The sequence below is a fragment of the Orcinus orca genome, chromosome 6 (assembly GCF_937001465.1).
Source record: "Orcinus orca chromosome 6, mOrcOrc1.1, whole genome shotgun sequence".
In the NCBI taxonomy this organism is placed as follows: Eukaryota; Metazoa; Chordata; class Mammalia; order Artiodactyla; family Delphinidae; genus Orcinus; species Orcinus orca.
In genome coordinates, this window is record NC_064564.1 from 71,626,327 (window position 1) to 71,643,768 (window position 17,442).

General features: G+C 43.8%; 1 protein-coding gene across 4 annotated transcripts in view; it reads left to right on the forward strand.

Annotated features, from left to right (window-relative positions):
• Positions 1-655: 655 nt before the first annotated feature.
• The window catches only part of MAMDC2 (MAM domain containing 2), a 168,420-nt gene continuing 151,633 nt past the window's right edge, over positions 656-17,442 (forward strand). For 2 of the 4 annotated variants that reach the window (XM_049710931.1, XM_049710932.1), the window contains exons 1-3: positions 656-788; positions 2,391-2,514; positions 2,853-2,969. In XM_049710931.1, the coding sequence (XP_049566888.1) occupies positions 786-788; positions 2,391-2,514; positions 2,853-2,969 (244 nt within the window). In that variant the 5' untranslated portion in view covers positions 656-785. The remainder of the gene's footprint in view (positions 789-2,390; positions 2,515-2,852; positions 2,970-17,442) is intronic. The other 2 variants (XM_004276410.3, XM_049710933.1) reach the window with 1 other exon arrangement.

A 17,442-nucleotide genomic window follows, 5' to 3' on the forward strand; every position in this document is an offset into this window, starting at 1 on the left:
ACCACGTGCTGTCACTGAACTCTGCACTTCGGTTTCCCCATCTATTAAATGGGGATAATAATGGTGCATACCCCATAGAGTCTTTGAGAAAGTTACATGAGATTATCTATCTAAAATGTTTATAATAGTAAACATGATCAATGTTTTTATTATTATTAGCTACTCCCTGAGGCAAAGCATATAAACACACATACTAAACAAATTTTAGATCATTTGAGCCACTGCCTACAGAAAACTCCTGAAACCTTGTCTAAACTTATTTTAAAAGGATCCAGGAGCTTTATTCTTATTAGAGAGAAGGCTTTCAAGTTTTCTCATCATGAAGATGACATCTGAGTCAAGACCTAGAGGTAGTGCCAGCATGAGTCCTGTGGCTCTCCCGGCAAGAGCATTTCAAACAGAGAGAACAGCCAGTGCGAAGTTCTGAGAGGACAGCTAGACTGTGTCTGAGGACCAGCCAGGAGGTCCATGTAGCTGGAGGGAAGTAAGCAGGGCAGAATAGGTCAGAGATATAAGTGGGTGGGGATAGGTTTTGTAGGACCTGGTAGGCCATTGTGAAGAGTCTGGATTCTGCTAAATGATTGATGGAGTTGTTAGGAGTCTGGAACCAAGGAGTGACATAGTCCGACTTCTCTGTCAAAAGGACGCCCTGACAACTGTGCTAAGAATGGAATGGAGGTGTGCAAGGCAGAAGCAGCAAGGAGACCACCTTTCGGAAACTACTGCAACATCCCCAGCAAACAGCAGTGGCGACTGGGATCAGGGCAGTCCTGTGGGCTTGGAGCATGGTCAGTACCTGCTATGTTTTGAATCCTGAACTGACAGAACTTGGTAATGTCCTGAGACGAAGAAAGGGGTCAAGGATAACACTTAAGTATTTTGTCCTGAGCAACTGGAAGGGAAAGGTTCCTTTAACTGAGATGAGGAAGATGCAGGGGAGAGACAGGTTTGGGACGGAATATGAGGTGTTCATGCTGGGACCTGTTAAGTATGAGATAGCTCTTAAGCATCCAAGTGAAAATGCTGAGGTGGCAGTGAGACAGAAGAGTCTGGAGGCAGTGGGCCGTCTGGACTAGAAAAATATTTGGGAGATATCAGGTTTTAGTTGGTGTTTCAAACTATGAGACTGGATGAAATCACTGAGGAAGTGAGGAGAAAGGGAAACAGGAGCTGAAAGGATAGAACTTGGAGGCACCCTAGTATCCGGGGGTCAGAGACAGAAAAAGAAACAGCAAGGAGAAGAATGAAAGACAAGGAAAACACAGAGTCTGGAAACCAAGTGAAGGCATGTGAGCAGGGCTTTGATGGTTGAACAAGAGTTTGTTAGGCCAGCGGTCCTCAAAATGTGGTCCCAGACTAGCAGCATCAGCACCTGGAAACTTGTTAGGAATGTGCAGAATCTTGGACCACAGACCAGAACTACTGAATCAGAAACTCTGATCGTGGGCTTCTGATGTACCCTAAAATTTGAGAATCATTGCCCTAGGCATAACATTGCCTGCCCAATATAATAAAGAGCATTAAGAAGAACCCCCACCCCTATCACCACTTTCTTTACTGGAGGAGACTATTTTTAAAGACCCACTTAGTGCTCAAAGCAAATTTGTAGCCAATGGGTACTTCACCATAACCCCCTCCCTGACATCACTACCCCCATCCCAATTTAGAAACCTTCTACTAATTTATCATGGCTCTTTGGAGAGGAGGAATGCCCCCATTTCACCGGACAGAGGGAATGCTGAGCACCAGACATGCCAAACATTCCACTGCTAAATAAAGGCGGGGGGGGGGGGGTGTTCCAAGGTTAGCGTTAACGGGCCATAAACGCTGAAACTCTTAGATGTAAAGCTTATTCCACCCAACCGTTCCCAAAATTTCCTCTAGGTTTTCCTAAGAGAATTCCACCCTCTTCCATTCTGGGGAGAAAAGGTTAAAATTAGGGCAAGCCCCGCAGGACTGGCATTCCAGATAGAGGGAGGCTGTCCCCAGAAATAAGCTGGTTCCCACTAGGATGGGCGGGGTGGGGCGGGGCGCCTCCAGTCCCAGTTCAGCCGAGGGGCTCCCGGGAGGCCTGCCCTCTCCAGTATCTGCCAGGGGTCTGGTCTCAAGCTTTAAAAATCTGAGCCGTGGCACTGCATCCCGACCTCTCCTCTCCCAGACAGTTCTGGCTGGCTTTTCAAAAGTGTGCAGTTGTCTCCTCCCTGCTCAGCCCCATCCTCGCCCAGGACCAGCTGTGCGGCCGGCCGGCTTCACTTAGGACGCGAGCGCACCGAGCGGCGCTCACAGTTCAGGCACCTTCGGCTTTCCGCTCTGCTCGCGGGGCCGTTTTGCAAAGTTGGGCAGCTCCAAGCGCACGCTTTGCCTCCGACTTCTCCCTCCCCCGATTCCAGGCGCCCCCGCTTCCCACACTCCTTCCACCCGGAGCAGCCTGTCCCAGCGGGCTGGCGGCTCGCATCCCTGTCCAGTCTTCCTCCCCGACCATGCTGTTCGGGGGCGTCCTGCTGGCGGTGCAAGGTAAGGCCTGGATCCGGGGTGGGGGGGTTCCTCCGAGGGGCGCTCTCGTGACCCTCTCCCAATCCCGCAGCCCTACTGATCGGGCTCGCGGTCCTAGGCTGGGCCATCCAAGGACGCCTACGGATCCATCTCCACAGCCGCTAACCTCCCTCCCCGAGCCCAGCGACCGCGCACGGGTCGCACAGTGCAAGCGCCCTGGGCGGGGGCGGCAATACTGCCTCCCTCTCCCGTCCCCTCCCGCACCCCTTCTCACTATCACCAGGTGGTTCCCCAGGGTGCCCTGAGTTGGTGTAAACGCTCCTGAGACCGAGCCTGAACTGAAACCCGCTTTGTGCCAGCAGCCCTGCAGCTTGCCGGTGCCCTGGACCTGCCCGCGGGATCCTGCGCGTTCGAAGAGAGCACCTGCGACTTTGACTCGGTGTTCGAGTTCCTGCCATGGATTTTAAACGAGGAAGGTAAGGGGGTCAGTGCACAGGGGCCCAAGGTGAACTTTCCTTTTTTTCTGGTTGGCTCTTTCGCATGGGCAATGTTATCATCTTGGAGTTAAGTACTCTCAGGAGGAGAAGTGTGAGTCATGGATCATCTTTCCAACTCTCAGCTGTGCTGCATGGATGGCCAATGAAGAGATGGAGGCCTTTGTTTACCTGGCCTGTGGGTAGAGGCTCTGTGATTTTGCCCGCCCCCTCCCCCCACGGAAGGGAGAAAGGGGGCACAGCTGATGATTGTCTCGCACCAGCTGCGTGCCCTCTGCAGGTCAACAGCCTCTCTGGTCCGCAGTAGACACCTTGGTGAGCTGGGAAAGTTGGGTAAGGTTAGTTTTCTTCTCGTCCTGCAGAAATGGTGCCCTAATTCTGTGATGGGACCTCCGTGCTAAACCTCACATTTATGTTGTGCTTGACAGCGTTTTGTTGCATGACATCATCCTCATGTTATTGTTGTATTTATAATCCAGTACTTGGCGAAAGAGGATACCAAGTTCATGGCCATGTGCCTGAGGTCTCTCAGCTGGCTGGCATTGGTCATTGTCTTACTACTCATACCGTTCGGGTTCGAGTGACAGAGTTTAAATGTGGGCTCTTCAGATATAGCTTCTTGCCCTTCATTTATTTAGTAAAAAATAAGTAGTTCTCTAACACCCAAGAGGAGGCACTTCTTTCCCTTATCTCTCACTTGTGCCACCCCATTAAGAAGCTTGATGCCCCAGGCCACTGGGACTGGGAAATAGCCTCCTTTAAAAAACACTGCAGCATAAAAGAGGTCAGCTAACCTCCTTCCTAGGAATCTCAGTTGTCCTCAGGCCCCCACATTATCTAAGCTCCCTGGAGAAGGTGGAGGTTCAGAACCCCTGCTTAGGATGTGTGAACTGACATCACAGCTTTTCTGCCTTGGGCTTCTGTTTGGGGCTTTGCATATACTAGCTTCTCTGACATTGGCAGGGAGGTGATGTTAGCCCCATTTTACAGAGGAGGGACTCTCAGTCTTACAATATTCAAATGGCTGGCCCATGTCCCAAGCTACCAGTCAGTGGCCAGCTCTGAGCTGACTAGATCAGGGAAAAAACAGGAGGGAACTACTCAGTGGTAAGCTTTATTTATTGCCAACAATTGCCAAGTCTTTCCTACAGAGTACTTAGGGGTAGCTGGGAAAAATCAATTCATGATTTATCATTTGAAGGATTCCTGCCTTGCTGATTGCCTTAGGGAAGTCTCTTTCATCTCACCACCTTACCCCTTTCCCTGTTCTGGTTGTGTCTGAAGCATTTTGAGCAGTGGCCTGACCTGGACCACATGACTGGCTTTGGAGAGCATTATTCTCTAGCACAGTGCTTTAGCTGCATCAAAATTGCCTGGTGGGTATGTTAGGACACAGGTTGCTGGACCCCACCTCTGAGTTTCAGAGTCTGTGGGTCTTAGATGGGGCTGAGAATTTGCATATCTAACAAGTTCCCAGGTGATGCTGCTGGTCTGGAGATCACATTTTGAGAACCACTGACCTTTGAGAACCCCTACCTCTGCTGGTGGCCCTGTGCAGGGCTAGGACTCAGGTGAAAGAGCCCCTTGCATGACCCTGAGAGTGAAAACCTCCTTAAATCTTGTGCCCTAGACACCCCTCTTGCCTCGCCCTAGCCTGGCTCTGAGAAAAGGAAATCAACATCACCCCTTAATCCAGGAGCCTCAGTCCTGTGCACCCATTGCCAGGCCTCCATCAGGATGGTGGCCCCCTGACAGCCTGCTCCTGGGTCAGTGGGCAGGCCACAGCTCGCTGCACTCAACTGCCACCCAGACCCGCAGGAAGTGCTCTCTGCTGAGTTGGCACCTCTGCACCAGTGGCACTGTGCCCCTCCAGGAAAACAGGACGATGCTTACAGGGAAAGGTGATTGTGGTTTATAGCAAAATGAAGACACTGTTGCTTTCCTCTTTGCTTTCTTTTTAACTTCTAACAGCCACAGCTTTCTGGCTCAGGGCTGGGGAAAGTTCATTCATTCTCCTCTGAGCATTCCCCGGGGAGCAGGCTGGTTAGGCTTCCATCCTTACGTATCACGTTTTTCGGAGGCCAGAACTTGGACATAACAGTCCACTCCAGAGGCACAGCGAGGTAGGGGTGTGGCAGCCACTGCTGCTGCCTGCTGAGAAGGCATCACTAAGAATTTCCGGCATAAACCCCTTCCTAGGTTAGTAGATTAAAGACAATACAAGTGTCCCAGGCTGAAATCTGTTCACAAGCCTTTCTGCAAATTTACTTCATCTGGCTGCAAAAACCCTTTGAAACTGGTTCCATCCACCTCCGTGTATTGTATGGCGGCATAGAAAATTATAGGTTTCAGTGACTTTTGCCCACAAGTATTTGGAACGCAAATAGCACTTTCTAGATGTCCTTGGTCCGTAGGTTAATTTACAGTGGAGAGATCAATGCTAAAGCCCAGTGAAGAGAGTTAAGTAGAGAAAAAAATCTGCCAATTAGAATTCCATTACAGGAGATTCAAATCGGGAGTCATTGTCTCAAAATATCTCCCAGCTGCCCCAAGTTGTATTTGAGGTCCACCCCTTTGGTTTACTTAGAGTATTAGGTCTCTAAGCTTCTCCAATTACAATTCCAATGTCCCTAGCTCATGGCCATTTTGAAATATGCTTGATTTCCACTGGGCACAAAATGGATGAGTTTTGACAAGGCGATGCACTGACTTGGGTTGCATACCATAGGAAGGGTACCCCCAGGGACAGAGGGTGGCACCAGAGCAGGTGACTGGGCACGGCAACCTAGCCTCGTCTACTTTCCAGTTTCTTGTTTTACCTCCATGTTTTCGGTAGAATATTTTAATTTTCTCTCACTTGTCAAGGCAAGTGAGATTGTGTCAGAATCAAACTTTGAACTTGCATCTAAATTTTAGGTTTGAATTAAACCCTGGAAAGAAGAGATCTATTTTATCCTATAAAAATCTCCCTTATTCATTCATTTATCATCTAAAAAAATCTTTATTCATTCGCGGTTCAGAGAACATTGGAACCCCTTTGAACAGTCGTCCTCAGCTGAAGTCGAGACTGTTGGTTCCATTTCCCCACTGCCAGCTGTGGGGGGCAGAAGCCCTCCGGCTGAGGATTCTTGGACACTGTAAAGTTGGCCTCACATCAGAATGGTCACGACTAGTCATCGGCTGGGTGTTGGCTTCCTTCCAATCTTTGGACCCCTTGGTTTAGCATCTTTAAGCTGGCTCTATGAGGAAGTCATTGGAGGAACTGAGGAAGGGAGGGGGTAAAATCCAAACCCAGGTACTGCTCCTTAATTAGAAGTTGGAACCCTAAGCCACCCCAGAGGGAAAGGTAGGTGTGGACATGTCAGGTTAAGAGGAGGTAAAAAAGGAAATTCAAAGCACTTGTAGAGAAAGTATTTTTTTTTCTACAACAGTGGGGGTCAGTGTTTGAGGAATTGCCTAATACAGGAAGAATTTGGATGGTATTTGTACCCAGGAGCAAGTGATGGTATCTGAGGCAGGCTGGCCAGCTAGAAGTTTGGCATAACCAATGGGGGGCGGGTGGTAGAGTAGGCCGATATTTCAGTGTACGTACATGTGTGTGTCTCTTCCTGTCAACCTCCTTTCTTCACCCAAACCCCTTCCTTCTCTCTTAAGGACACTTTCAGTTACTTGGTCAGCTGAGTTTCACTTCTTCACTCAGTCATGTGCTAGTTATTAATACTGATAAATCCTGCCTGATATTTCTTGAGGCCCAGCTGGAGCCAGAAGTCTGGCCAGCATCCCCGGGGGCCTTCCTAGAGGAGGAGGACCAGTCCCCCCTTTCTGTGGGTTACAGCTCTCTTTCTGACTCAGTATCCCACCCTGACATCAGGAGTTCATCAGGCAATTACCACCCTCTGGATCTGCTTAAACCTGCATCACCTCTGCTTGTTGGTCTCTTGATGCCCTTTATGCAGAAACACAGCCCCCGTGTTGTGGAGAGGCTGAGAGCAGCACGAGTCTGGGGTGTTCCTCAGATGCCTCTCGGAGTAACAGTTGACCCCAGGAACTGGCCGAGTTCTTCCTGCAATGCCCTGTGGCGTTCCCCGGCCCGCCCTGGCTACTGCTGATGTCAGGTTGAACCTGGCTCTTGTGAGCTGTGCCTGAGCGTGGCCTTGGCTCTGCCCTGGCTCTGCCTGAGATCCTAGAGCTGGGCCTTGGAGTTCATCCAGTGCAATCTCCTCATTTTACGGAGGCGTGCATTGGGGCCCAGACAGGCTCCCAGTCAGGGTCAATGACCAAGTCAGTGGCAGCCCTGGGGCAGGGCCTCATTTCCTCAGCTCTTCACCTTTCTTTCTTCTAGCATTGCTGCCTCTCCCAATGTCCCTGTCTTCACCAGCTCCTGGACCTTGACACTTTGGTGTGTTAGTTAAACTCTGCAACGTGTTAGAAACTCTTCATCAGACATCTAATTATATTTCATACATGTGGAAGAACATGGGTTCCAAAGGTGCAGTGCTTTGGGCCTACCAAACCCACAAAACACTATATTTTATGCCAGACCATGCATTTATTCACTCAGATGTGTAGGGATCCCACCTGCCTGCAATCTTTAGCATATAAAAGAGTGCCTGGCACATAGTAGATGCTCAACAAATATTTGTTGGATGAATGAATTTGCTGAAGGAATAACTTCAATATTGGATGATTAAAAAGTCCTTATGCGTTTCGTGTGTGCCCCTGGTTCATTCTGCCCTTTCAAAGGTAGTTCCTTAGCATAAGAAACAATGTAAACCTAGTGGTTAATATGAACTCTAGAGTTGGACAGCTTGGATTAGAATCCAGGCTCTACCCTTATATGCTGTGTGGCTTTGGGCACATTATTTAACCCCTCTGTGTCTCAGTTTCCTTGGCTGTAAAATGGAGATAATTAAAGCACCTATCTCCTAAGATTGTTATGAAGACTAAATACATTAATATATTTAACACATAGTGAGCACTTTATACATGTAGCCTATTATTATTGTTACTCTTATTATTACTAGTTTTGTATTTTATCAAACATTATTTCTTCAATTCAGACAGCTTTCCAACACAGCTTCTGGATTGCTCAGGAGAAGGTATTTTTCTTTTCATTATAGTTTTGCCATTTGTTCTCTATTCCAACCAGAGGAAGAGCTTTCCTTTTCTTATTGTTTGGCTCTATTTTATTTATTTATTTAATAATTTAATCATCTGTTAGCCTCCTGGGCCATCTAAGTTTTGTGTGGCTGACTGAAGTGTGGACATAAAATAATAAGACTAAGTTTCGCACTTGGTTTACAGTCTCTCCCTATGACTTAGACCTTTTTCTCTATAAATTCTTAGTTTTTGTCAGGAATGCTTTGGTCCCTGCCCCAGCCTGTTCTTCCCTACTTATCTGTCCCACGGAGCTGGTGCCTCAGCATCAATCCAGTTCCATGCTGGTCCCTTCTAGCAGACCTCTGAACTCTCATCTCCTAAGCTCTTAGGCAGGTCCCTAACCCATGGCCTCCCCATCAATCAATCTGAGTTCTTGAGTTCTCTTACCTGGCCCCTCCACTTGGGACTTAACCTACCTGGACTGGTAATCTCTGCCTGCTCCTCTCTGCTGTGACTCACTTCTCTGGATGTAGGCTCTGTCTGGCCTTCCTATCAAGGCCAACACCCAGTCTGGGTTCCTCCCTACTCAAATTAGAGTTGCTGAATGGGAAGTTGCTACCCAGCTCCTGGTCTGATCCCTGACAAGGCGCCCAGGATTTTTGGGATGTTTTCCTTCCCATAATTGCAGAAGTCAGCTGTGGTCACAATATATTGGGAGGAAAAAGTAATTTCTTGTCATAGGACTTTCTGCTTTCACTGTCATCTTCAAATCTCTTAGCATGCAGTCCCCAGGTTTTATGACTTGCATTTTGGGATATGCTATTTATAAAAAATCCTGGTTCTTAAAATAGCAGAACCTATTTGGTAGGTCACCCCAGCAATAGTCCTACTTCTGTCTCTTGTTAAACAATGTTTGATTTTTAAGAATTTGAGTGAAACCTATTTATGTTAATAGAAGTGATGGGCATCTTGATATATAAGCCCAGCAGGTAGCTGAACATGTGTCGGGCGTCTTTGCTGGTCAATCCTGATTTTTACTTCTACCAGTTATCCCACCCACTCTTCCTCAATTTCTCTTATGCTTGTCTTAATCAATTCAGTCATATAAATGTATTCATGCATTCAGATCTAGGCTCTTGCAGCATTTGATTATATGTTTAATTTCATATATATGTAGGTATGTATATGAAATACCTACAGGAAGACGGTAGTACTTAACACAGAAGAACATATGGCTGGTGATAAACGAGGAAGTTATTTAAGACCAAAGAACTTTCACAGTATATCAGAAATTTCTATCATATCCGTTAGGCCATACCTAATTAAGGAAAGCATAATGTCATAACTAATATCAATAAGACATTCCTGACAAAAAATAGGAATTTATAGAGAAATTCTCACACCTGTGCATTAGGCCAATGGTTCTCAACCCTGACTGGACATTAAAATCACCTAAAAGTTTCTTTAAAAATAGTTGTGTCCAGCCCTACCCCAAGAGACTCTGATTTACTTGGCCAGACATGGGGCCAGACTTGGTGCTGTTAACAAATAGACATTAAGAAATGAACAGACCTGGTGTTGTTAACAAATAGACACTAAGAAATGAACCAACTCCCTAGGCGATTCCAATATGCAGCCAGGGTTGAGGGCAGTGATTAGAAGAATGACCAACTGCCCCCATCTCCCCGCAACCAGATGTAAAAAGAAGGAACGTCCTCTTATTAAGGATCCTTTAATGATTACCAATTGCCAACATGGTAAAGTGCAAACTGCCTAGCTTGGCACACAAGGTCCTTCGGTGATTTGCCCCCAGCTATATTTCTACTCTTCCCTCCCATTAATCCCCAGCGTGCTGTTCATTCAACATGCTCTTTACTTTCTTGCCTCCCCGCTCTATTTGTGCTGTTCTCTACGTCTGTATTATCCTGCTTTTCCATTCCCCTGCCCCATCCCGGCCTATTTAAATCTATCCGTGCTTTAATGTAGAGCTCTTTTTTGAAACATTCCCTGATTTTCCCAAGTAAATGAACCTCTCCCTTTCCTCTTTGTTCTCCCTTCCCGTGGCTCTCTTCACGTTCCACCATGTAAATCTTCTTAGTGTCTCCTTATCGGTGTCCCCACCTCTTCACCTCATCAGAGTGTTACACTGTAAGAACAGGGATCACATGCTTCCCACAACACCTGACAGACAGTGTGTGGTACAAACAAACATTCTGGATTTAATCAATCTCTAAAGCCCTTATTGAGATTGATTTAAAAAGAAAAAAACAAAACAAAACTTGACATTTTCCCCTGTAGTGAAAGAGGTTGTGTTTAAAAATCCTTCCTCCCATAGGACTTCAAAGACTTTGGAGGCTTCTGTTGTAATTTCCAGATATAACAGTGAAGCCGTAGTTCAGCTTGCCTCACCAATGTGTGATCTGTTTCATCCCCGACATACCCATGGGCAAATAGCCCTTGGATTATTTACCCATCAGGGCTGCCCGAAGCCCTTGATCCTCTGCCATCACAAACAATCATAAAGCAGCCTTGAGAGTGACACTGATTGGCCTAAAAAGTATTTTTTGCAAAAGATGAACAGACTTTGAACTAGCTGTTGAGAACTGTTGTTTCTAAGGAACTCAAGTGCGAGACATCAGTATAGTACCCACCCTATGGGATATTTGTCTGCTCCTGGAAGCAGCTCTTGCATACTGTGGTGACTTATGGAGAAACCAAAGGATTAGGTTTATGATTCAGTGTTATCTGCCAGAATATTTGCTTTTTCTACTTTTTGAGACATTTATCTGTGTTTTGGGGGATTCTGAGGTTTAGAATAAAATAATAAACCAAAACAAGTGGTATCATGCCATAATGTCATAGTATCATGAATGAATCATATGTTTTACAGAAAAAGTTTCTAAAGAATATTAAAGCAGAAACTAACACACCATTGTAAAGCAATTATATTCCAATAAAGATGTTTAAAAAAAAAGAATATTCATTCTATCAACACACATTTGAGTGCCCACTACCCATCAGGCACTATATTAGTTGTTGGAGTACAGAGAGTGCATGAAATACATACACAGTCATGGTCCCTGACCTTTGTGGTCACCAGAGACCAACAGGAAGAAACATAAATCTGTAATTATGGTAGAGAGCAAAAGGAATTGTATACTAGCCCAGGAGTTTCATTGCAAACTGCATAAGTAGGCTGTTTAAATTAAGCAGAAAAGAAATTTATTGGAAGGGTATTAACTAGCTCTCAGAATCAGAAGGAAGTCTAGAGAGCTATATTTGGGCAAGGGTAAAGAGATACATATTGTAGGCAAAATCCTACTGGAGGAGCCATTTGTGGACTTTACCACTAGATATTTGTTACTGCACTTCTGGGCCTGCCTGTTCGTTATTCTGTAGACAATGAGTAGTGATATTGCTTGCTCTCCAGTCCAGTAGCTGAGAAGAGGATTGATTTGAGGAAGATTGGCAATGGAGAGGCTAGTTAGGGAACTGTGCAGTGGTCTAGCTAAGAGATGATGAGGGCTTGAAATAGGACAAGGGGAGTAAGGTAAAAGGGAGAGAGTAAATAAAACACCAGAAAGGGGACTAAATTGACAGGACTTGCTAATTGATTGGGCGGGAGTAACGAGTCAGGGAAAGTGACTCCCAGATTTCTGGTTTGGACAGCTGTTTGTTTGAGGGTGTCAACAGTTGAGAGAATTTCAAACTGAAAATTATGTTAGGGTAGAAGAAGTTGTGTTCAGTTCTGAGTTACCTGGGAAACATCCAGGTGGAGATTTCCAGCAGGACTTTGATGTAGGAAGCTGAAGGTCAGGTACAGTCTGGGTAGTACTATGGCTGTGGGAATCCTTAGCATAAAGACAGTGGTTGAAATCTTGAGAAGAGGTAAGATCACCCAAAGAGAATGTATAAAGTGGTAACAGCAGGAAGCTGAGGGTGGAGCCTTAAATTCATGTTTAAGGATTAAGCATAGGAAGGAGATGGTGGAATAAATGAAACAGAAGGAACTAGACATAGAGGAGGAGGAGAATTAGGAAAGTGCAGGGCCTCAGAAGCCAAAGGACTTAGGAGTTTCTAAAGCAGAGAGGTGGGCACAGTATGACTTGTCTGTTGGAAATGACAATTAGGTGCTTGAATGAGCGCAGTGTCAGTGAAATGATGAGGACAGACCCTGAATGCCCTGGTGGAAGAATGAAGGGAGAATGTAAACAGTTAGCAGAGTTCTCAGTAAGTTCAGATGTTCTCTCTTTCTCAGAGAGAGGTTCGACCAATACCTCTAAAGAAACTTGAGATGAAAGAGTTTTTGTTTTGTTGGTTTTGTTTTGTTTTTTTTTTTAGGAAGGGGAGACTTGAGCTTGTTTTTGAAGTGAGAGGAAGGGATCGGTAAAGAAAGAAGATTCAGGAGACAGGGGGGCTCTAGCTCTGCACTAGAACCAATTTCCACTTTGACGATTCAGAAACCTCAAGAACATACCGATTTCTTGGACCCACATAACCCAAGATCCCTCCATTGAGTGGCTCAATAACACTTGTGTCAACTTCAAAATGTGTGAAATTTTATTTCTACTGTAAATGCAGAGGATGTAGGAGATTGGGCTGAATCTGTGGTAATTAGGATGCATCCTAGAATATACTTATCAAAAAGCAAAACCAAACCTTTTATAGGCTACAGGAGAATGTTTGGGTATAAGGAAACTTTAACAGCATAGCATATTCTATTTCTGTTATAGGAATAGTTCCCAGCGAGAACTGTGAAGTAAAACCTAGTGAAATAGTTACACAATATAGCTTCCTATGCAGCCATGGTGTGTGACCCATAGGTGGCCTTTCATGGTACCTGTCGAGTACATTTATCGTCGTTGTCTGTAACCTTCACAACAGTCAACAGTCCTGGAGGTGGTTTTTATCAACATCAACACAAAGAGGCAGGATATGGACTGAAGCATATGTGGCTCCAAAGATTGGAGCTTCACTGGGCCCTAGGCTCCTTCCCATCAGAGAGTAAGTTGTTACCTTCATATTTCCAGAGGTCATCACCGAGGAAGACAGACCTGCAAGATTTATGCTTCCCTAGAGGTAGTGGGAAACCTCTGCAAAATACTGATGGTGTCCCAATATTCCAACTCCTGCCCTGGGGTTCCAGGCCCCAGATACAACCAGCATGCCTGCCATGTGGTGGTAAGCCTTTGGAACCACGCAAGCATCAAGCCAAGATAGGGAAATATACTTCTACTTATTTTTTCCATAACAGATTAAAGTTTACTCTTGGAACCATTTGAAGGATTCTCTTCTCAGTCCTCAGCATTATCTTGGCAGAGAACTTTAGGGAAAATTTACAGCTTGACCTAAAATGCTTTGGCAGTCTTAAGGAATACTCCTAAACTTCAAATTCATCCATTCGTACTGTGAACGAATTAAAAGAGTACACAGATAAATGTGTTTTTGCAAGCCAGTTGCCCTACTACACGAGCAGTTTGGTACTCACTCGTTCCATTACTCCTAACAGAATGGCAGTGTTGCTATCCAGCAACATTATATAATATTGTAATATATAACTTAGCTCTATGCTCAGAGAAATTTCCATTCCTTATTTGAAAAACTTTTGCCTCACTGCCAAAGAGAGCTGAAGTGTTATTTGGGGCCACATTTGTAATGAAGATGACTTTAATATGCTTTAACTTCACCAAGAAGATGCCTTCTTTGCTTACCAATATTTTATGACTAAGACCATATTGTCTGATACCATAACTTAATAAGTTTTCTTTTTTAAGCTCCTGCAGATTTCTTTTAATTTTGTGACTTTATGAAAAATGGGTAATAGACTAGAGTGTGTTTAAAGTGTATTGTGACTCTGCATTAGCCCATTTTAAAATATAAGCTTTATGGAAAGCTTTTGATTTTCCACTACAAATCCTGAAAGTTGGGAATACGCATCTGAAAACATTTTCCCTTTTCCAAAAATTCTGATGAGGAAAATGTGAGTTACACATTAGTACCATTTTTGGTTTTTTTTGAGAATCAGCACTGAAGAGCAGACCCTTTTGTTTTTGTTTTGTTTTTTTTAAAATCTGTAGCCTTTGTTTAATTCACAGTTTCTTATATTTAAAGGATCATGGGTATTTTAGGTAAAATCTATTAATGTCCTGAAAACATTTTGGCTTTTTGAGAAATCCTGTCTTACAGAGGAGTATTCATCAGACACAATCCCTTCTACAGGAATAACCTACCGTAGGAGACCAAAATATAGGTAATAAAATATTATGCCCTTTTGTTAGTGCACTCAGATCCAAGAAGCAGAATTAAAAGCAGGATTAAAAAGTCTCCATGTGTATATACCTGGAATTTTATCTCTTCATTCTGCCTCTATCTGCACACCTATTCCAAGAAATAACTGAGTTCTTCACAGTTTGATGTTTGTCTGGGACTCGTTAAGTAGATATAACAATTGCTGATATTCTTGTTTTACTCATTGTCTTTTTTCTGAGTTATGATCTGTCCATTCAATTCAAAGCGCATCTGCTTCTTTGGTCCTCTGAACCAAAATTCACATTACCATACACTAATTCCATGTTAAATTCCATGGTCAATATCCCTGCTGGTATAATTTCAGTCACATCGATAAGAAATCATTCATTCAGGAGGTAGAAACAGTTTGCAGGTATATACATTGCCAGAGTTAATCAGGTGATAATTTTGTATATCAAGTTATTATGTACAAATGTTGTTATTAACAGTAAGGGACAGAGCTGGAACTCAAAGCTAAATTGTCCAACCCTATTTTCCAAGTGACACTGATCTATTTTTATAAAACATCACTCTGCATTACAGAGTACTTATTATTAGAAACTGAGTTTCTTGGGAAAAAAAGTCAGCCAAATCTTCCAACAAAAGTCATTATAACATACAAGCATTTACTAAAGAAGTGACTTCTCAAAACTTTCTTGTCACTTACTACTAGCTTAGAGCATATACTTTCTAATGGTGGTAAAATATTTATTAGTTTCACATATCTTTGTCTCGTAAATACAGTTCTATACATAGAAAAGTGAGCAAATTATTTTAAAATATTCAGTATTCTATTTGGTGATTTTAGAATAGATTTTTTAACATCTTTATTGGAGTATAATTGCTTTACAATGGTGTGTTAGTTTCTGCTTTATAACAAAGTGACTCAGTTATACATATGTCCCCATATCTCTTCCCTCTTGCATCTCCCTCCCTCCCTCCCTCCCACCCTCCCTATCCCACCCCTCTAGGTGGTCACAAAGCACCGAGCTGATCTCCCTGTGCTATGCGGCTGCTTGCCACTAGCTATCTATTTTACGTTTGGTAGTGTATACATGTCCATGCCTCTCTCTCACTTTGTCACAGCTCACCCTTCCCCCCTCCCTGTGTCCTCAAGTCCATTCTCTAGTAGGTCTGCATCTTTATTCCCATCTTGCCCCTAGGTTCTTCTGAACAAATTTTTTTTCTTTTTTTTTTTTTTATAGATCCCATATATATGTGTTAGCGTACGGTATTTGTTTTTCTCTTTCTGACTTACTTCACTCTGTATCACAGTCTCTGGGTCCATCCATCTCACTACGAATAACTCAGTTTCATTCCTTTTTATGGCTGAGTAATATTCCATTGTATATATGTGCCACATCTTCTTCGTCCATTAATCTGTCGATGGACACTTAGGTTGCTTCCATGTCCTGGCTATTGTAAATAGAGCTGCAATGAACATTGTGGTACATGACTCTTTTTGAATTATGGTTTTCTCAGGGTATATGCCCAGTAGTGGGATTGCTGGATCATATGATAATTCTCTTTTCAGTTTTTTAAGGAACCTCCATACTGTTCTCCATAGTGGCTGTATCAATTTACATTCCCACCAACAGTGCAAGAGGGTTCCCTTTTCTCCACACCCTCTCCAGCATTTATTGTTTGTAGATTTTTTTTTTTTTCTGCAGTATGCGGGCCTCTCACTGCTGCAGCCTCTCCTGCTGCGGAGCACAGGCTCCAGACGCACAGGCCCAGCGGCCACGGCCCACGGGCCCAGCCGCTCCGTGGCACGCGGGATCATCCCAGACCGGGGCACGAACCCGTGTCCCCTGCACCAGCAGGCGGACTCTCAACCACTGCGCCACCAGGGAAGCCCATTTGTAGATTTTTTGATGATGGCCATTCTGACCGGTGTGAGATGATATCTCATTGTAGTTTTGATTTGCATTTTTCTAATGATTTACATTGTTGAGCATTCTTTCATGTGTTTGTTGGCAATCTGTATATCTTCTTTGGAGAAATGTCTATTTAGGTATTCTGCCCAGTTTTGGATTGGGTTGTTCGTTTTTTTGATATTGAGCTGCATGAGTTGCTTATATGTTTTGGAGATTAATCCTTTGTCAGTTGCTTAATTTGCAAATATATTCTCCCATTCTGAGGGTTGTCTTTTCAACTTGTTTATGGTTTCCTTTGCTGTGCAAAAGCTTTTAAGTTTCATTAGGTCCCAGTTGTTTGTTTTTATTTCCATTTCTCTAGGAGGTGGGTAAAAAAGGATCTTGCTGTGATTTATGTCATAGAGTGTTCTGCCTATGTTTTCCTCTAAGAGTTTGATGGTGTCTGGCCTTACATTTAGGTCTTTAATCCATTTTGAGTTTATTTTTGTGTTTGGTGTTAGGGAGTGTTGTAATTTCATTCTTTTAAATGTACCTGTCTAGTTTTCCCAGCACCACTTATTGAAGAAGCTGTCTTTTCTCCACTGTATATTGTTGCCTCCTTTATCAAAGATAAGGTGACCATATGTGTGTGGGTTTATCTCTGGGCTTTCTATCCTGTTCCATTGATCTATATTTCTGTTTTTGTGCCAGTACCATACTGTCTCGATTACTGTAGCTTTGTAGTATAGTGTGAAGTCAGGGATCCTGATTCCTTTGGCTCCATTTTTCATTCTCAAATTGCTTTGGCTATTCAGGGTCTTTTGTGTTTCCATACAAATTGTGAAATTTTTTGTTCTAGTTCTGTGAAAAATGTCAGTGGTAGTTTGATAGGGATTGCATTGAATCTGTTGATTGCTTTGGGTAGTACAGTCATTTTCACATAGTTGATTCTTCCAATCCAAGAACATGGTATATCTCTCCATCTATTTGTATCATCTTTAATTTCTTTCATCAGTGTCTTATAATTTTCTGCATACAGGTCTTTTATCTCCTTAGCTAGGTTTATTCCTAGATATTTTATTCTTTTTGTTGCAATGGTAAATGGGAGTGTTTTCTTAATTTCACTTTAAGATGTTTCATCATTAGTGTGTAGGAATGCAAGAGATTTCTGTGCATTAATTTTGTATCCTGCTACTTTACCAAATTCATTG